This window comes from Sceloporus occidentalis, unplaced genomic scaffold (assembly GCF_023333645.1).
Source record: "Sceloporus occidentalis isolate IW3139 unplaced genomic scaffold, rSceOcc1.0.p SCAF_3, whole genome shotgun sequence".
Taxonomy (NCBI): Eukaryota; Metazoa; Chordata; class Lepidosauria; order Squamata; family Phrynosomatidae; genus Sceloporus; species Sceloporus occidentalis.
Window position 1 is genome coordinate 135,127,084 of NW_028316983.1, and position 21,332 is coordinate 135,148,415.

Here is a 21,332-nt window from a genome sequence, read left to right on the forward strand (position 1 = left end):
GGTAAAAGAATTGCTGTCTAAGTGTGGAAAGTGTTTCCACCATACCTGGAATCCAGGGATCAATAATAATATTTTTTAAGTAATAAAAGATCAAAGTAAAAAAAAAAGCATTTTGGCGCAAAATGTCCAATGGAGGCAAGGGGTACATTGCCACCACATTTTGCAACCTCTTTGGGTGGATTTAGGCAGGATAGGTCCCTTTTGCAAAAGGATGTGAACAGGACATGATTTCTGCTCACTTTCTGTTATTCAAAAGACCTCTCCTGGGCCTAAAATTGTCCAGGAAGCCCCCAAAACATTGTGAAAATGCTCCCAGATCTCCGAGGGGACAATTAGGGGCAAAGTTGCCTGGGGGCACTAATGTGGGCCTCCTAGCCTCCCACAGTTGCCATCCCTGTCCTATGTGATTGTTGTTCCGTTCTCTCTTATATTTTCTCTCACAATAACTCCTAAGGGAAAAATCTGCACTTGGGAACAATGTTGCAATAAGGGGCAAACCTACTTCCCAGCTCTGACACAGGAAGGCCCAGTCAGCACATACAATATTTCAAGGGAGAAAACAACAGCCTTGTTCTTTCACTTTAAGGCTTCAGATTTGTATGTAATGGGCATTTCTGGTGATTCCCTTCTTCGGAGTCAAACCAAGATGAGAGTTTGTGGGGGAAATATCAAAGTAGCCTTTTGCAGTTTTTTTCTTCTTTAAATATTACTTCCTCATCTGGGCTGGAGGTTCTGTTTTGCTAAACAACCAGGGAAGCAGGATTTAAGTAGACCAGTCTTACTGAGAACCAGAAGGGGAAAAGAAGAGGAAAAGCAGGAATCACCAAAGATCTAGCAATATTCTCTAATATTCTATTGCATTTTAAGAGATAAAGAAACAAAATCCTTTGGAGAGGGAAGAACACAAAAATAAGGAGACTTATATTTTGATGGCAGGGATAATCAAGACCAGGCTTACCCATCACCAATATATTATGTGTGCATACATACAATTCTTTTTAATCTCTTAGGCCCGGGACAAATGGGCACTTTGTGGCACCCTGGGGCCAAAACTAGGGCTCGGGAGTGCGGAGTATCTGCATGCTCCAGAGCTGAGCACGCAGTGGCAGCTCCATCATGGTGCGGCCCTGTCCACATGGGGGCCGCCATGATGATGCAAGTGCGGTGCAGCGTTTGCACGTCGCAGCACCACACTTGCATCACTGATGCAAGACAGTGCGCCAATGGCACAGTGATGGCAGTGACTGCGCGCACCAAGAAGCTTTTAGCAGGTTCTTTTTGGTGCGGAGGGAGCCCACACCGTTTGGTTGCTGCGGGCTCCCTCGGGAACAAAAATGGGTGGCTCCAGCCCACCCTTTCTGGGTGGTCTGTCAAGCCCCATAGATTCCCAATGTAGCTAGAAGGCAGAAGATTAATGCTCTAATTCTGCTAAAATGATAATCTTCCAGCAGCTTTCCGAAAGGTGAATAATTACATTTATTCCTGTGGGATTTAGGAGCACGGGTAGGATACCAAACATATATTCTGGGTTATAAAGGGAGGTTTTTCTTACATGCTTTTTGGTCACAGAACCCATGGTCATTTTAAGGTAAGGATAGAAAACATGCAGCACTCCAGATGTTGTTGGACTGCAGCTGCCATCATTCCTCAAAACAGGCTAAACTGGCTAGAGCTGATGGAAGTTACAATCCAACATCATCTGGAAGGCCATATATAACCTCATCCTTGATGTCGGGGCAACAGAGAGGGATAAATTAGGAAGAACAGGTCTCTCCTCATTCACAGCTCTGGCTTCAACATTGGCCAGAAGGACCAAGGGACTGCTTCACTCTCTTCATTCATGCTTCAGTTGGTATAGCTGGTTGTTGCTTTAGAAAGAAGAGCAGGTAGGATGGAGATGATGTCCAGGCTAAAATGAAATTGACAAAAGGACTAGAGACTTGCATCCCTCATATTCCTCCTTCAGTTGAACACAATATGCTTTTAGCAAGTTGCCAGGAAATTGCAACTTGTGGTTAAGTGCTAGTACTACAGCCACTCACTCAGAAACCACAAGACTGTGAGTTCAATCCTAGCCAGGGGCTCAGGCTTGCATCTTTCTGAGATTGCTAAAATGAGTACTCAGCTTGATGGGGCAATTTGCTTACAGTTGTAAATTGCTTAGATTGCTCAGTGCGGTATAAAGTGGTATATAAATGAAGCTGCTATTGCTATTGTTTCAACAATTACAACCCCGTTTAAATCTATCCAAACAACTATCAACTTTCCTTTCTTATAATAATACATTAAGTTCCATCTATAGCTCTTTTAAATATTTTCAGTATTAGAATTTATCTGTGTTCTACCTGTCTAGAGGATTCTTCCTTCAGCACAAAGAAGTTAGACCACATGCTTCAAAGAGTTCTAGAAGCCCTATAATTTGACAAGAATTTTCATAAGCAGTGCTAAGGCTAGCCTTTAGCTTGGAATACATTGCTTCTGAATATTGTTTCTATGATATATGAGTCACTGGCAGGCACCACTTTTAAAATTTAATGTAGACTTTTGATTTACAGATGCCCAAAAGACAATATGTAACTGCTTGGCTTAGGAAGCTGGGCCCTGTTTTTCTCCCCACATAACTCACTGATAACCTAGTTACATGCAAAGAAAACTATAAGACATGCAATATCACATTATAGCCGGGGATATAAAGCAAGTAATTCTCACTACAGGCTCCTGTGGCAAGCTTGCAAATAACTGTCAGGTCATGGACAACAGAGGTGGTTTATTTCAAACTGTGAATTGTGACTAGCACATGAAATTACATGAAACACATTTTCCAACATTATAGTTTCAAAGGGAGGAGGTAAAGGAGTGGAAAGTTAGGTGACAGGAAGACTGCTAAATATTTCTTAGTAAATAGCTTTTTTTTAAGCTCAGAAAATGGGATAGAAATATTGTCATCAATAAAGGTTTTCTTCCAGAAAAATAACAGTGATCTAATTGAGTTATAAGCCTGCGTAGGAAATAGTATACTTGGATACAATTACCTTCAAGTTTCCTCACTTTAGTTTCCAGTTTCTTCTTCCTGAACATGAAAACAGACACGCACATATGAGAAATGTGGAATATATTCTTTCATTTTTAGTGTCTAATTTGACAACACAGCACACAGTCTTAAGTCTGACTTAATGTTACATTTTAAGCTCACATTTTTGGTTGTGTATTGAACCAGAACCTGAAACCATGGCAGGTTTTATGAAATGCTGGATAGGCATATCATTATCATGTGTTATAATGATGTATATGCCACACATAGCAAGGGGGGAAGTGCAGGTAGCAAAGTTGTGACACTCCATATTACACTACACTGCACGTAGTTCTAGCTGCAAGGAGGTGTGAATGAATGGTAGTGGGGATTTAGATCTTCTCTCATCACAGCAAAGACCTCTCATTATATACTACCTCCTAGGATAAGGTCGAGATCTGAAGAGATAGCAGATGCAAAAAATAAGTGTGCCTGAGATGTCTTTGCACAAAAGAGGGCTTTGGGGCTCACTTAGCACAAAACTTCCTTTGTGTGGCCAGTTAGATCAGAAGTAGCAGATTAATCCTTTTGTTTGCTGTATTTGTATCCAAATGTATCCACCCTGTAATGTGTTGGAATGTGCCCTAGCATCTTCTGATTAGCAGTGTATGACAATGTTGAATCAACAAAGACCCCACTCCCCATTTCCCCTCCCTCAGGAGTGGAGAATAAGTAAAAATACAATAGCATATGATCAATCAACCAGAAACAGAATCAGTCAAAACACATTTGCAAAGACAATACTTCACATATACAACAGCGCATGGTCAGAACTCTAAAACAATCAAACTGAGGATACATTTCTACAATCAAATAAATGCTAGCTCTTAATAGCACTAACAAGAATTTGGCCATAGCTGACAATACTAATGAATTTTTATCTGACTGCCAAAATGTGGTGTAAACCTGAGTTGGTAAAATGACCAGTAAAGGAACAAACATGATGCCAAGCTCCAGGATCAAAATTACAAAACAAAAAGGCAGATTTCAAATTATTTCCAAAGGCAATTTTGCAAAAAATAGAAAAAATATAGACAACTTATTTTTAGGACCCTTTGTACATTCCATATGGAGATCAAAATCAACCTATTATTTTTGTCCGGAAAACTGATAATACCCCAAGAAACAATGAATGTGCACTCATCTCCCTTGCTACTTCTCATTGAGTAACCATGTCCCCAAGCCAGGTGGCTTCCATCCAAACATCTAGCAATACCCCTAATTCTGCTCCTCTTGCCAATCTCATATATACTTTATGGAATCGCACCTAACAGTGGTAAAAAGAACAGGTAAAGAAGCTAGAATGAGTTACTTGCTTCTACAAACATAAAAGTCCAGATAACAATGGAAAAATACAGAAAAATACACAAGGGGTGCAGCTGCACCACAAAAATAATCCAGTTTGACACCACTTTAACTGTCATGGCTCTATGCTATGGAATTCTGGGATTTGTAGTATGTTGTGGGACCAGAGTGGAGCAATTCCCATCATGTAAGATGAATGCGGTCATACATTCTTTGGTCTTGGTACCCTAACAAAGGTGTGTAAGTTTTAAAATAAGTGTAGGTTTGATATGAAAAAAACCAAACAAAACACTTGCTTCTTCTTTTGAAATATTAGGGCACATTACCTGAAAGTGGATTAAGTAGCACTACTTATTTACTTGGTTTATTACAAATAATGTACAGGTTGGTTTCCACCCTTGATTATTAGGATTGTGAAATTTCACTAAAAATGGATCAAATTCACTAGCTGACCCAACTATATTGGAATGACTCACACAATGTCACTTTTGTCCATTTCCTCTTTCACCCGAACATACTCTAGATGAGTCTCCTGGTATATCTTGAGTGAACTCTAGTTAAAGAAATGAATAGTAATTAGAAACCAGCAAAACAAATAGCAACTAATATCTCAAGACCCTCAAGACTTGTCAGTTTTATCTTTATTTATTTAATAATAATAAGTATCCCATTCGCCCATTGATGTTCAGAACACAGTCATAAGATGACAGATTGATACTTTCTGTGAAAATTCATGAAGGAGGTGCAAGTCATGGTGACTCCTTGAATGCCAGCTGTTGATGCAGGAGTTCAAAGCCCAAGGTTCTTGTTTTGTTTTGACTCCACTCTCTTCACTGACGGTTTTATTGAAAAGCCTTGTCTGCTGTAAAACGTAATCCTCTAATCGCTGTTGTTGTTGTTACTATTATTACTTTACAGCCACATATGGGAGGGCGAATTGCTCCTCCTTCTATTCAAGAATGAACCTTCACAATAAGTATCAATTTCTCATTCTCTGGATGGCATGGAGGAGCAATCCATTCACTCTTGGGATTTACCCAAGCCTTCATGTCCTTAGATGAGTATAGCTGTCCTAAATCTACATTATTATCTGCAATGCAGTTCAACCAAAGGCTGTCTGTGGTGACCTATACATAGAAATTTTAAAGTGTCACCAAAGATGCATGATTCCTTCAATCCTGCACTGCACACATCAACCAAGGATGCTGTTGAAATGTATGCCATACTCATTGCCATCACCTAAGAGGAATGTAGTCATAAATTCTTTGGTCTTGGTACCCTAACAAAGGAAAGGAAAATACATTCTTTAATTCAGCAGGCAATCATCAACTTTGTTGCTCTATCTTCCAGTGTTTTCAGATGGGCCATCTCTGATATGATTTGTTCTTTTAGTATATGCCTTCACTGCCCTTCTCACATTTAAAGTATGCCACTTGTTCTAGAGAGGGCAGAAATTTGGTAAGTGAACTGTACATCGTAAAACTGCAGTAATAGTGGATCTATTGTTAAGTGGAAAAGTTAGTTCTATTGTAAGAGTCAACATATCTTCCTCAAACCTATGAAAAATTGCATTTATTGAAAGTGCTGCCATTTCTGACACTCATCTTATAGACATTAATGATGCCAAGAAAACCACCTTAAAAGTACAGTCTTAAATTTACCTCCTTTTTTGGTTCAGATAGAGCCATCATGAGCACATTTAATACTTAATTTAGGTTCCATCATGGAAACCTATGCACAGTTGGAGGTGTTAACAAAACTATGTCTTTTAAAAACCTCTTAAGATATGGCTGACTTGACAACAGTTATCCTTCTGGTTATATTACTGAACCTAAAGTTACCACTTGTCTCTTTAATATATTTGGCCTCAAATTTTTTGTAATTTCATCTTGAAAAAAGGAATTCCATCTTGGCTAATCTGAATGAGTTCTAACTGTACTGTGTGATCTCAACACCAATTTCTAAACATATTCTAAGTCAAGCCATACATTCTCTTACAAGGTGTTCTTTCTGGATGCTAACATCATATGCAGTACCAAAATTCAAAATTCTCCGTTCAATTGACCCATGGTCAACTACAGCCAATTCAGGTTGAGATGCTGCATTAGAGTCTGATATAATAATTCTGGTCTGTTGGGGAGACACCAGGACTTCTGAATCAGTAATAGAAACAATGGACATCACAGGCAATATGGTGCAATTAGGACTAATTTCCCTCATTCCAACTGTATTGATAGAACTCTGAATTATCAGCAGAGATGGAAGTAAATAAAGGAGATCTGGGGGGACACGGTGCCATCTAGGCATCTTCTTGCACTATCCCTTTGTTTCCATTTAAGGGAAAATATCTTGCAGTTCTCTGATGAAATAAATCTACTTGGAAAGGTTCTAAAGCCTCTGAATAAACACCTCCTAATTCAAAGCCCATTCTTCCATACATGTTGCCTGTATGTTCAATGAAACTTTCAAATACACCACTGTTAGTGATTTGCATGTTTCTCTGGAAAAAAATTTGTTGGACTCTTTGACCAATGGGATTGATCAAAAATTCCCTTGGTTGCTGATATATGATGATCTCTGTGAATCTGTCCCTGTGTCATCCTTGAGCACCTTAACAGCATAAGCCTCACTGCTTTCACTCTTGTGACTCCAATCTTCTTTGATCATTCCCTCTGTAACGAATGATCACTGCAGTGAATTCCCCATCCATAGAGATGTTCATCCATCATCACAACCACTTTCTTTTCCTCTGTGAATGACACTCCTCGATTCAAGCATTTGTGCTGAATCTATCATTTTAGTTTCTGTTTCAGACCTCATGGAAGACGTATTCTGTAATGTATTTTCTGATCTACAACTAACTGTTGCATTTTCCTAGTTTGAAACCTTGCTCAAGGAACAAGCTGAATTGTCAGACCAGGAGACTGTTGTAACTCACCCCTTGGATGACTCAGATGAAGAGGAGGCAGATTACCAGGGAACTGCTGCTCCTGGCAGTGGAGCTGTCTCTGAGTCTGAGGAAATGGGGGCAAAGGCAGTGTTGGATCCTGCCACCTAGCAGGCATGACAGAGGCTAAAGATGACACGCCCCCATCCTTTGTTGAAAGGTGAAAAGAGAAGTGACAAGGGCACTGGCAGTTAAATCTAAGATGCTATTTAATTACTGTAAATACTCACGTACAACTCTACAAATTTTAGTCAAAAAATTGACCCCTAAAACCTGGGTTGACTTATCCATGCTTCAGTGTAAGTACCGTCCTTGAACTCTTATACAGTGGACCCTTGCTTTACGCAAGGATCTGTTCTGGACCCCCCCCCCCCCCCCCCATGTAAAGCGAAAAACACATAGGCTCAAACCCCATTGACTATAATCGGGTTTGAGCGCAGCGGTGCACGTGCGGCATAGGTACGCGCACCATTCATTCTATTACCGTGCAGCTTCAGTGTAAGCTGAAAGCCGGGTATAGTGTGCCCACGTATGGCACGGGCGCAGTGTGTGTATGTGTGCGTGTGCGCATATATATATATATATATATATATATATATATATATATAAAAATCCCCTTCTCTGGGTAGAGTAGTGAAAGGTGAGAGCGTAGTTTGTCCTGGGAGCACCTAAAAGAAACACCAACTCCCTGTATTCTGTCCACTGCAGTGCTGCTTCTGACCTTTTTGAATGCCTGGATGGAAAAATGGTGGCAGTGGCAGCTCTTTGGCGCCTTCCCACAAAGGAGCACAGAGAAGAATTTGGCTTTGAAGGGTAGGAATAAGACATCTGTGTATGTTTGTCAACTTTTCTGGGTGAAAATCAGGCAAAGTTATCACATTAAAGTTAAAGGCTATAATCACTGCTACGTATTCATAGGTCATATCAAAATCCATAATGTTGCCCCCCCCCCCAAAAAAAAATAAAATAAAACCTGCCTTCTTTGACTTTGGACTGGTTATGCTTTGATGACTTTGTTTAATCCTTGCTGGCTCTTGTACCTGGATTGCTGGCTTGTTAACGACTCTTGGACTGGCTGATGACCACCCACCTGTTTCTCTCTTCATCTGATTCCAACATCCCATGACAGACTGGACTGGACTACCAGACAGCTCTTACATACCAACTACCTACTTCCTTGAATACTTGCTCACATCAAACCTGTTTTTCTTAGTAATTTCCTGACATCTTATTTTATTTTTGTTTTTTCATTCTTCAGAAAAGATAAAGATAACTTGTAACTCTGCTTCTATATGATTAGAGGCATCACTAGCTCTAGGCGATTCTTTTTGACATTTATCAAAAACCTGTATTTCTGTAAAATGTCTGTTTTCCCTCTTCTCCCTGCTTTCAGTAAAATATTGTCTGAATAATCCTTGCATTCCCTTTTGTCTCATATGTACAGTCAGTGGAATTAGCATATTTTTCCTTTAGTTTGTTCCTTACAACTGTCTACTCTTCTCCCATCACAATTCCTCTTCTGGTTTGTCATAAATTTCCCTTTTAAGTGCTCCCATTGTGCTGGCAATTCTTCGTTATCTTCTTTAATCTAATGTCTCATTAAATTCATTAGTATAATTCACCTATGAATGTATTAAATTTGATAATTCATTAACTGGCCACTTCATTTTTAACAATTCATTCCTCTGAAATCAATTCATTAAAACCATCTGATTAGACCATTTCACTGAATTTGCATCAAGTGAACTCTTTATGTTACTGCCTGAAGTACAACTGTAGTTTATGCAATTCAGAGAACAGATAGCCTCAAGACATAGTTCTATTTTACAAAGAGAAGTTACCCTTTTCTCTTCCAGTTCTGCTTTCACAGAGCCCAGCTCCTCCTCACACATCTTAAGAGGTGATATTTTCTGGAACATTTCTTCCACTTGGTGATGAAGAGTATTGTTTTCTCTGAAATGGACATTACAGACTAACATGACAGAAACTGAGACAAAATGTACGTTTAAACACAAGTCTTAACCTCAGTTAAGGGAGCTTTCAGTATATCAGAATGGTCTGCACATTTCTTCATGCAACTGACTATGCAGCACACAGAAAAAACTTGGAATAATAACATAGCATCCCACATTCAAATGTCCCTAAAAACTTCTCTAACATCTCATTTGGCTACTTTGCCCTGGAGAGAATACTAAACACACTAGAACCCATAATTATCTATCACTAATTGCTATAGTTAATATTTTAAACTGGTAACACCCACACCCAGGGGAGGGAACAAAAACAACAATGCAATGAGTTCTTACCTTTTAGCAGCTTCAAGCTGTGAAATGTGGTTAACGAAATCTCGATATGAAATAATTATTGCTATACTTTACCAAACATTCTACAGAAATAAGAAAAATGCAACTGATATTACTTAGGAATTTAAGAAATCTTTGTACTGGGAAGGTTGCTTGCAAGAAGAACAAATCCACGATGAGGGCAAAAACATGAAACCATGGAACTGTCATTCTGCATAACAAGGAGAGTAACTTTTCCCATACCATGAATTATGCAGCTGTGAAATTCTGTGATTTTGCAAAGAACAGTTGGCTATGTGAAGTAGGAGCAGTCTTCTAGTAACAGATTATGTTTTACTACACATTACTAAAGAGGAACAGCCTAACATGGCACCATTTTCAGAAGAAGCCTCCACTGTCATCAAAAAATGGTCAGTTCCACATTTTACTGTGCACTGGCAACTATTCACAGAACTCTCTCTGCTTTTCCTTATGAAATAGTTTGCATTCTGACAATGGATGCATTTTACACTTATTTTGAAGAACCCATATGAGATACATGACGTATTCCTCATGCATAAAAGAAACTTGTGAGTGTATAAAGCAGTGCACACATGAATTTCTAGACTTTACTACTGCTAACCAATCAAGTTGTTTCTGCACTGTTCTTTGCACGTATTTTAAAAGGTAATCTGATGTACATATATATCAATCTGTCTCCCCAATAATCATATATTTTGCATCTCAGTACAAGCATACTACTACATATATATATATATTGCACTGTATTCAAAATTCTTGAAATGCATCTTAGTGATCATTACAATAACTGTGTAATGTAAGGCAATAACATTGTTGGTGATAAATGGAAAGAAAGATTCTAAGATACTACAGACAATGTCTTCTGGGACTTAATAACTGGTGAATAAAATGGAACATATTTAAACAGATGTAAGAAATCTGCTTATCCACTTTGCTTTGATGTTTTATATAATTTGTCCATGGTTTTATATTTTACTACTATTAGCTTCCATGAGCAAACTGGGTGGAAATGAGACTACAAACCAAATAGATCATATGGTGTCAATCATAACAGATGTACACTTGATCTTGCATTTCAAATACATGAAGATACAAGGCTGAACTTCCTGCAAACGTGTATTTTTCCAGCATGAATGTACAAAAGGACCTTCTCTATATAATCACATAGAATATCAACCCTCAAGGCTTCAGAAGGGTGATAGAAGATGGGATTATAGTGCTTCAGCATCCTTTTACAAAAAGAAGCTCCACTGCTACAATGGTCCTTTAGTATTGGACACAAAAGCCATTTACATTGCCAGGGAAATGGGAGTGCCTGTTTTCTGCCAAAGTTGCCTTGGCTGCCACTTCTTATGTATGTGCCACTGTCTGATGCAACTCAGAGGGGTTGTTGGGGGTTTTGAATATTGGGTGGCTCTCAAATGATGGGATGAGCATGAGAGTTGCTCAAGGGAGGAGGGAGCATGACACATGGTGGCCCTGATCCCTCCTCCTCCTCCTTCTCCTCCTCCTCCCAAACCTTTTACATGTAAAATTTACTCATGCATTGAGCTAAATATTGAATTTACTTAAATAAAACTGATATAATTTGAACAATATTGTTTCCTTATAAAATGTTAAAATATGAATATATATGAATGTGTGGATGAAAATATGCACACTGAATAAGCAAAGTATTTTTACTGATACACTACGGTGAGTGCAGGGGGCAATGTCCAGAAGAAGATGTAAAAGGGGGTCCCAAAGGTAAAAAGTTTGATTTTTTTTTACCATCACAATTTCAGAAGCCACAAAGCTGTTATCTTTTCAACATCTATAATGTGTCTAGTACAGTAACCCAAGTATCTGCTGTATATTATAAACTTCTAAGACTTTTTTTTAAAAAAGCCACATTTAGATTGTTTAAAATAGTGTACAGATTATACACATGACAATTACTTTCCTGTGGAAATATGCAGAAAAGGATATCATTGCACTTTTGTTGATATTCTGTCAGCAAGTGGCTGTAAGAGAGTGAGAGGGAAGGGGATTAGGTGCAAGTCCACACTTCAAAAAGCAAAAACAAAAAATATACATGATGGAACTCTGGCAAAATTAAGGATCTAGAAGAGAAAGTTCAAGTTTTACCCACTGAATGATACTGCATCTCATTCATGCTAAAAATTATTATGTTTTGAAGACTGGCTAATAAGGCCAGTTGTGTTCTCCCTCTTGTTGTTCTGTGCTTTTATATACTTTCTGATTTATGGCAACCCTAAGGGGCTTCTTGGTAAGATTTGTTCAGAGGGGGTTTGCTCCCTCTAAGGCTGAGAGAGTGTGACTTGCTCAAGATCACTTCCATGACCAAGTATGGATTCGAACCTCTGTCTCCCAGAGTCCTAGTCCAACACTCATCACTGTACCATGCCGGCCTTCTCAAAAAACAGGTACTTTGCATACACTAACTACTGTGCCAGTTCTCACACTAGACTTTACTTCATATACAGCTATATCACAAAAAGGAACATACTGCTGCTACTATATGTAGAGAAATCTTGTAGCACCTTTGAGACTAACTGAAAGAAAGAAGTGGCAGCAAGAGCTTTCCTAAACTTCAGTCTACTTCCTCGGATGCATAAGTAGACTGAAGTCTAAGAAAGCTCATGCTGCCAACTTCTTTATTTCAATTAGTCTCAAAGGTATTACAAGATTTCTTTACATCCTGGTTCTACAGACTAAAACATGGCTGAATCTTTGAATTCTGCTGCTAATATACTCCCTTTTCTTAATATTTGGCTATTCCTTGTTCATTCTATATACAGAGTTCTATTGGATAGCCAGAACATATGTAGGTCTACACTGAAGAGTTTGCTTGCAGTGCTGGGCAGGATGGCTATGGCTCGGTACATACCTGCTTCAATGTCCATAGCAGCGGTGGCATTTTTTCCTCCGTAGGTAAGCTGCAGCTGCCAAACTACACGGCAAAATGCAGACGCTGCACGGTGCTTACGTAACAATTGTGGCGCCCATGTATACAGGGCGCTGCCATTGTTATGGCGCCGTGCTGTACTAAGGTTAGGGACTGTGTGGCTGCTGCACAGTCCTAGTACGATGCCAGACCGGCGCTTTAGCCCCGTGTGTACTGTGCCTAAGTGTGCAGCAGATGCTTCAAATTCCAATATGTCTGAAACGGTTTAAAGCAGCTGAAGTGTTCACAGGAGTGTAACCTTTAATACATGTACATGTCACTAAAATTACTTTTGTGCAACAAAAAGAATGAAGATGTACTTACTCAGTATCAATAATCTTTTGCTTTAAGGCAATTAAGGCAGCTACATATTCATTTAAATTCTGCAGGAAAGAAGGCACAGTAGTGTTAAATTAAAGAAATTCAATTTGAATAACATTTAAATAATGTGAACAGCAAGAGAATGAAAATTGGAAAGCGACACAGACAAGACAAAACAGGTATCAGGAGATTACACTGAAAAAGCTATAAGACTAAACTCAGAAAAGGATTAATAAAAATGAAAAAAACCCTGTGAATGATTTAGGCTGGAGGAGTACAATTCTGGGCTGCACTTTAAAAATGTATAGTCTGCTGAGGAACAACAGACCATATGGCTCAGGACTATCTAACCTAGTGATGGCTAAATCCAAAAACCAGAATCAACAAAGCTCCATGCATCAACCATCAAATCCCCCAAATCCACAAACTGGCCATTTAAAAACATCCTAAGCATACAGATAAATGAAGTTCAAAGTTTAATTTAAATGGGTCCGTAACAGCTAACTAGCCTGTGTTGTATAACCAGCACATATACTCTCTTTGTTTCAGTGCTAACTTTGTTCAAGCTTTAAATCAAATTTGTAAGCAGTTATAAGTCTGCATCACTATTTGAGATTGTTAGCAATTGGCCCAGCTGTTCTTTGAACTGTAAAAATAACCAACCCAAATGTGTGTGTGCACGAAACACCAGAGACAAAGTTTTCATATCATCCAGTTACCTAAAACATATTTTTTTCAAAGACCAATGGCACCATCTTACATGTATAGCTGCTATTCATGAAGTAGGAGTCAGCTATAACAAGTTTTGTTATAGATGTTCTTGGAATACAATTCCTATTAGACCTAAATGGCAATGGTCAGAATCTATGGGAGTTGCAGTCCCACAACATTTGGATGGGCACAACTTGCTGATGTCTGACATAATTATCTCACATCTTCTGAACAGCAGTGTGATATCCAAAGAAAACTCCTACACTGTCTAGCATGCCAGTCACCTTTTTTTAAAACCTAAGACATTAATAAAGAATAAGGTGGACAGATGTGAAGGAGGAGAGGGATCTTACACACTAAACTGTGTATTTGTATAGATGTGAGGATTCCAACAGGTGTAACTAGTTAAGTAGCACCAGTTTGCTGAGATTCTCAGAGCTATCACTTCCAATGGGCTAGTGGAGGACTGAAGCACTGACATCAACTTTTTGAGGAGAAGCTGGCCAAATAGTATGGTACTAACACTTGAAAGATGTGACCGTTATTAAGTAAACCTAAGAGATGAAAGAACAGAGTGGACACAGAAGATGCGTCCTCCCATGAAACCATATTCAGAGGACAACTACACACAACTGCTTTCCTCATAGGTGTTGTTTTCATAGAATCAGAGAGTTGGAAGAGACCACAAGGGTCATTCAGTCCCACCCTCTGCCATGCAGGAAATCACAATCAAACCATGCGTGCCATAAATTTAAGTACCACTTGTGAAATATTTCTCTTTCAGACTGAATTAAAAGAACAATTTTTTTGAAAATAATATTGATAGACTCGATTCATACATCGGTAAACCTCTTTTGTTTTCCAAAGGCTTGTTGGCGATGATCAAAATATGATGCAACTTTGATTAAAATGAGCTGATGATACTATGGTTTCTTAAACAAGATTCTTGGGACTTTGGGAAGGAAAGGGACTTTTAAATGATGTAGAATAAAGAGCATTTTCTGAAACAAATGAAACTCAAGACATTCATAATCAAAAGCTATGGATCTTTCAAACACTGATGCGATTGTAACAGTAAGCATGAGTTATGTTAGTATTTGAGGATTTTATTAGTGTTTACTTGCTTAAAGCAGAAATTATAAAATAAATGCACAGGGCTTAGAATAATTAATTTTTGTGATTTTTTTTACAATTGATAGGACACGTGTTAAAGGAGAAGCAAGCCTCGCTTGGTTCTAGAAATTACAGCATTACATTACTATAATCTACTATTGAAAAATTAACATTTATGCTACCCCTTCATAATACAGCTGGCCCTCCTTATCCACGGATGTTTTATCCATAGATTCAAGTATCCACCGATGGAAAAAAAAATCAAAAACAGTATAATTTCCAAATAGCAAATCTTGATTTTACCATTTTATATACAGGACACAATTTTATTATACCATTGTACTTAATGGGACTTGAGCATCCGTGGATTTCGTTATCCAAAGGGGATCCTGGAACCAAACCCCAGCAGATAACAAGGGCCCACTGTACATACATACATACCCTGTGCATATGAAAATTACAGTGCAAGAAAAGCTGGGGAGCCATACATTTCAGATCTACCCATAACTCAACAAAATATTGAGCCCAACCCCCCCCCCTTTTATTAAGATTGAACACAAACACATATTTAAGCAACACAAGATGTATAGATCAATTACACCAAAACATATATATGTGCACTTCTAAATACTTGGTGGATGTACACAAGACACCACTGGGAACATAAGTCTATTCCAAAAGAGAGCCAGCACGATGTAATAATGATTATAAACGTTTTCAAAAACAATTAAATAAGTTAGCTTATTAACCGTTTTAACGTTTACAGTTGTTTAGTTGTTTTTTAAATGTTGTATTTATACATTTTAATGTTGTTGTACTGTTTTTACAGTGCATTGTTAGGCACCTCGAGTCCCTATGCTGGGAGAAAGGCTGGATATAAGAAATAATAATAATAATAATAATAATAATAATGGTTTGAGCATGGGACTGGGGCTCTGGAGGTGGCCTTGGGCAAGTCACACACTCTCAGCCCAAAAACCCATGTTACAGGTCCACATTAGGATTTCCATCAGTCAGTAACAACTCGAGGGAACACAAAAACAACAACAACAACAGATCTTATTGGGAACGCCAACATATTCCAACAGAAATTAAACCATTATGAATTCCACACTATTCTGCCCTGAGTTCACTTTAAACTGGTATACTGCCATTTCCATACACTTAAATAACTTCATCCGTAGTAGGCATGTTCCTTTCTTAAACTGGAGGCGCGTCAATATGAAGTTTCACGATGTGAGTCGAAGTGACGCTTATTATGGCCGCATTTGCGCTGCACAAATTATATTAAGTTATTATATTATTAATGTTAATAGTTATCATAGACTCGTAGAGTTGGAAGAGACCCCAAAATGGGCCATCCAGTCCAACCCCATTCTGCCATGCAGGAACTCTCAATCAAAGCATCCCTGACAGATGGCCATCCAGCCTCTGTTTAAAGACCTCCAAGGAAGGAGGCTCCACTCAGAGGTAGTTTGTTAATATTTAATATTTAATAATATTAATACTTATAGTATTATATTATTATTATTATTATTATTATAAATAACCCAGTTTGAGACCGCTTTAACTTCCCAGGCTCAATGATACGTAACTCTGGGAACTGTAGTTTTGCAAGACAGCTCGCCTTCCCTGTCAGAGAGAGCTCTGGCGGTGCCACAATAAACTACAGTTCCCAGGATTCCATAGCACTGAGCCAAGGCGGTTAAAGCGGTGCCAACCTGGATTATTTCTGCAGTGCGGATGCAGCCTAAGGCACTCAAAGCGTTGTTTCCTGGAAGCTCCGCGCCCGACCACCAAGCAGCGGTCCCTTTAAGAGATCGTTGGACTTCATCTCCCAGAAGCCTCAGCCGCGTTGGCCAATAGCCGGGGATTCTGGGAGCTGGAGTCCAAAAGCCCTTAAAGAGCACACCGTTCGAGGACCAGTGTCCTAAGGGAGCCTCATCGGGGGCTCCTTCCCTCCTCTCCTACCTGCTGGAGGGCGCCGCAGTTGGCGCAGGCCGTGGCCGCCGCTTCCCCCGCGGGAGTAGCCGCCGGCGGAGCCTCCCCGGGCATCATGGCCAGGAATAACGGCACGCGAAGAAGCCGAGGAGGAGCGGCCGCTCAATCCCACTCTGGAGCGACGCCGATAGAAAAAGGCCCCCGTGTGCGCGACGCGCGGAGAGGAAGGCCCCCGCACCGCCACCGAAGGGAGGGTGTCTATGTCAGTGCCTGTTTGAAAACGCCTCGTCGCCGGGCCCTTCTCGAAGAAGGAGAGCAGGTACTACCCCCCATTCCTCCTGCCACCAAAAACAAACGGCGCTGCCTCACAAATGGCGGCTCCCCCAGCCTTATCCCCTCTCTTCCAGCGGCAAAGGCATTGCCATAGACAGCCCTGGTTGCTGCTCTTGTTGTTGGCAAACCTGTGTCAGTCAACTCATAGGAGTATTATTACATCCATAGTAATGGGGAATACAGTGGTTTGGATGATCCTAACTATCGTGCTTAGTTTTATACCTTTGCTCTGTTAAGACCTTACCTAGCCTTCCCAGTCTTAGTCTTCTTCTGATTTCTAGACTGCAGTGTGTACATTATATATATATATATATATATATATATAAGCATAATACATATAAAATAGTACATAATAATACAGGAAAGGGTTCAATGAAATAAGGCAGGCAACAAATTAAAAACATCAAATAACAATCACACAACGCCTAGGAACACTTCCCTGAATGGGATGTTCTTCAACTCAGTTGCTCCATGGTTGTTGTTGTCGTCATTATTATTATGATCAGCAGTAAGCCTGCCTTTGCACTTTCTTCTTTGACCTCCCTTAGTAATTGTTCCAAGTCTGATGTTTTCTGCTATTAGTATGGTGTCATTCGCATATCTTAGACTCTAAACAAACAGGCCAAAAGAAGCAGGTTCTGGATGATTCAGATGATTCATGCCCCCGGAGCATCTGGAAGCCGCTCTGAGGCCACCTAAGGCAGCCTGAAGCCACCAACAAAAGGAGTGACAAAAGTCTGCTCCTTGCCGGTGGCCTTTCAGCACTGCAGCGGTGGTTGCTGGGGTCCCTGGCTAATTGTTGATTGATGATGTTTTTAGAGGTACTGATAGCCAAATCATTGACACATGTTGGACAAGCCTGAAAATAATACAGGCATACCTCAGGCTGCATCTACACTGTAAGCATCACTTTGGCACCACTTTAAGTGCTGTAGCACCATCCTGTGGAATCCTATAAGTTTTAGTTTTCCAAGGTCTTTAGCCTTCTCTGCCAAAGAGTGCTGGTGACCACAAAACTACAAATCCCAGGATTCTGTGGGATGAAGCCGTAACCTTCAGTTAGGCCTTACCTGAAAAGAAGAAGGTCCTCCCTGCATTCACCATCATCCAGAAGGAGAGAAGGGCATATAAGAGATTACCAAAGAGATCACTCATTATCCCATGTAAATACCCCCGAGATTCCAATACTTAAGAATGCTTCAGTAAAGTGTTCATGTTTTAACTCTGCCTCTCTGTCTTAACCACCAGAACTGGACACTCAAGTGGCCAGAAGGTGACAATAGAACCCCAGACAGAATCCAGATGGCTGCCTGCTTTATGAACTCTTCTTGGAAGTGTGGCTATAAGAAATGTGAGAATGAATGCTTGCACACTTCAAAGTTTATCATGACACTTTGGGTTACAGATCTCTTTGGGATGCTTGCACTAATTTTCTGGAAGAGGTTGTTTCCAACCACGCTGGCAAGTTGTTTGATTGCACAACACACTTGGAAGGAAGGGTAATATATATATATTTTTTAAATTTATACAATACAAAATGCTTTCAGTATTTGTTTTCTAACCAGCCTTCCCCCCACTGCAGTGAGTCAACCTTAGCTATCTGACTTTTAGGTTCCAGTCCCAATTTCTCATACTGCTCACACTGAATAGACTAGTGAGTGCAGAAATTGTCAAATAATGTACAATGAAAATGTCTTAATCTTGTTAAACAGAAAGTGTCAAAACTTTTCTGTATTCAGTAGATTTCAGAGGAGGGCAGGAATGTGGTAGGCCTTTTGTCCAGAAAAAATGTTTTCACACTGTCTATGAATTACTCACAGAAGCAGCTATAGAAAACAAAGGCAGTTTCTATACTGAAGAATCAATAGTTGGAAGCTACTTTAACTTCCATGGCTCAAAGCTATGGAATTCTGGGATTTGTAATTTTGTGAAATATTTTCCCTTCTCCGTCAGAAAGCTCTGGTGCCATTATGCCACTGTGTGAACATAATGCTGAACAAGATAGGCCATTGTTTCTGATTCAGCAGGACTCTTATTACATACAAACAAGCAACAGCAACAGAAACAACATTTTAAAGTCTTTATTATGCAGCAATTCAGTTTTCAGCAAACAAGCAATATTAGCACAACTGATATGTCCTATTTCAATAAACCCTGGGCATGTATATGTGCTAATTTAATGATACTAAAGACTTTAACAAGCCAAACAGCATACCCTTGAGGGAGTTATGTAGACAGAGTCTCTCTCTCTCTCTCTTTGTATTTGTGCAAAATCTGACATAATGTCATGAAGTTCCTAAATTACCAACTTGCCAGAGGTGAGATATCACCTATACATCCTCAGCAACCACAACTCCAGCTGCTACAATCATTGTTCCTATTGTTTTCTTCTTCAAATGCAATTGAGGTCTTCCACTTCAGTATACTAGACAGGAGTTACTCATTGGGCAAGTATGCCTTGCTCCTCAAAGCTGCTCTGATGCTATGGTGATACTGGTCTTTAGGGGAGGAATAGTGCTTTGCACTTGATCAGTGACACTTCAGCTGTATCAGGGGAAAGAACTTTCCACTTGCTTTGAAGCAATCAACCAATGATACCATAAATTTTTGAATGGTAAAATATGACAATCTAATATTACAAACAAAAGGCATAGAAGAACGTAAATATGAGCAAAATCAATAGGGTTTTCTTTGACGTTATTTAATTAAGACTTGTAATGCCAGCTAATGTACTTGTGGTGGCACCAAAGATTATTCAGAAAGACTCCTACATCAGTATTCCAATAACAAATACTGAAATAACAAAGGATAGAAAATGACTGTAGAGACAAACATATAAACCAAATACAGGAAATTTAAAACTGAGATGCCTTAGCCATGTTTTCTTTAAATTTTTTTATGTCAAAAGAATGTCTACATAATGTCAAAATGAATCAAATCTAACATTTGAAGGAGTTAGACTTCATCCACTTTGACCCATAGATACTTATTTCAAGAGAAATGCAGTTTACATCTCTTCTACTGTAACACAAATATTTGAGGAAGATTTTATCAACATGAGCAGGTGAACAAATCTGATTGTTCTTATTTATTTTCTTTATTAGATTTATATCTTGCTTTCCTTCCCAAAAAGGGAACTCAATGCAGCTAACAATGAAATGAATCAACCAAGTGCAGGTAAAAGTGGCTGTTAATTATGCAAACTTTATAAATGATAGTAAATGGTAACTCATATAAAAGATTGTCATTTATTATCACTTTTAAGGACAACCCCCTACCCAAAACAAAGAGTATACGACTGGGGATATACAAGCACCCGCAGATTAAAGGTCAAATCATATTGAGATGAAGAGCAACATTATGAAGCAGCCAAAGTATAAAATGTGATGGTGGGTGGGTTCACTTATCCTCACAACTGACTGGATAAACGTACATTCAGATCACAATACAGAGAAAAAATATTCTAGCCATGAAAACTTGTCACTATGGCCAGATTTAGATGGGCCTTTGCGGCGCCCCGGTCACATGCTAGGGGTTGCCCAAGGATGCACCGTCCATATTGGCCTCACCCCTAGCACGTGACAGGGGCATCAAAATGGTGGTGCCCTGTATACACGAGTGCCGCCATTTTGACGTGACAGATGCCTAGCGTCCACACGTTCCGGCACCTTTGTGACGCTGCAAGTGCGCCATTGGTGCATTGCAGCATCACAAAGGCACTGCAAAAAGAACCTGCTTTTCGCGGGTTCTTTTTGTTCCGCGACGGAACCGCACGGTTTGGCCACTGCGGCTCCTTTGCGGAACAAACCAGGGTGGCTTTTTGTAGCCCACCTATATTACCAAATTCAACATACATGTGAATAGAAAATTGTCTAGAAAGTCCAACACAATCACTTTTCATTTCAGAAGAGGAATTTCTCAGAACCCCCCCCCCCTGAGAATTACTCAAAAGGAAATGGGAAGGAAGAGGAAAAATGACAAAACCTAAGATAAAGTGTATGGCACAGATAAAACAAACGATGAATCATGCATTGAGAAATATTTTGATAAATGAATTTCTAAAGACATGAAAACAGGCAACACAAAATAATTTCAATACACTAGGAACTGGAAACCTGTCTAAAAGGTTACACAATAATGATGCTAGCTGTTGCTAGTTCTATTGGCACACCAGCTGGAGGCAGTATAACTCTGGATGCTACATGAGAATAAGTTGTTGCTTTTATACTGGGTTTGGGGGGTTTTCTCAACAGATCATCAGCTCTTGGCAAGAGGATGCTGGAAGAGATGGGCCCTTAGCCTCTGTTGGGTTTTTCTAAT

At 39.5% G+C, this 21,332-nt stretch overlaps 1 protein-coding gene and 1 long non-coding RNA gene across 4 annotated transcripts in view; one reads left to right on the forward strand and one right to left on the reverse strand.

Annotated features, from left to right (window-relative positions):
* The window catches only part of ICE1 (interactor of little elongation complex ELL subunit 1), a 44,368-nt gene extending 27,518 nt beyond the window's left edge, over positions 1–16,850 (reverse strand). Inside the window, exons 1-7 of the mRNA XM_089516391.1 lie at positions 16,710–16,850; positions 12,918–12,976; positions 11,614–11,649; positions 9,629–9,646; positions 9,164–9,275; positions 4,852–4,928; positions 3,033–3,070 (exon numbers count right to left, since the gene is read on the reverse strand). Coding sequence (XP_089372517.1) covers positions 3,033–3,070; positions 4,852–4,928; positions 9,164–9,275; positions 9,629–9,646; positions 11,614–11,649; positions 12,918–12,976; positions 16,710–16,796 — 427 coding nt within the window. The 5' untranslated portion in view covers positions 16,797–16,850. The remainder of the gene's footprint in view (positions 1–3,032; positions 3,071–4,851; positions 4,929–9,163; positions 9,276–9,628; positions 9,647–11,613; positions 11,650–12,917; positions 12,977–16,709) is intronic.
* Positions 16,851–16,951: 101 nt separating this feature from the next.
* Positions 16,952–21,332, forward strand: part of LOC149316853 (uncharacterized) — a 29,705-nt gene continuing 25,324 nt past the window's right edge. For 2 of the 3 annotated variants that reach the window (XR_016280538.1, XR_016280540.1), the window contains exons 1-2: positions 16,956–16,998; positions 18,418–18,511. This is a non-coding gene — a long non-coding RNA (uncharacterized LOC149316853). Of the gene's footprint in view, positions 16,999–18,417; positions 18,512–21,332 lie in introns of all 3 variants that reach the window. The other variant, XR_016280539.1, reaches the window with a different exon arrangement.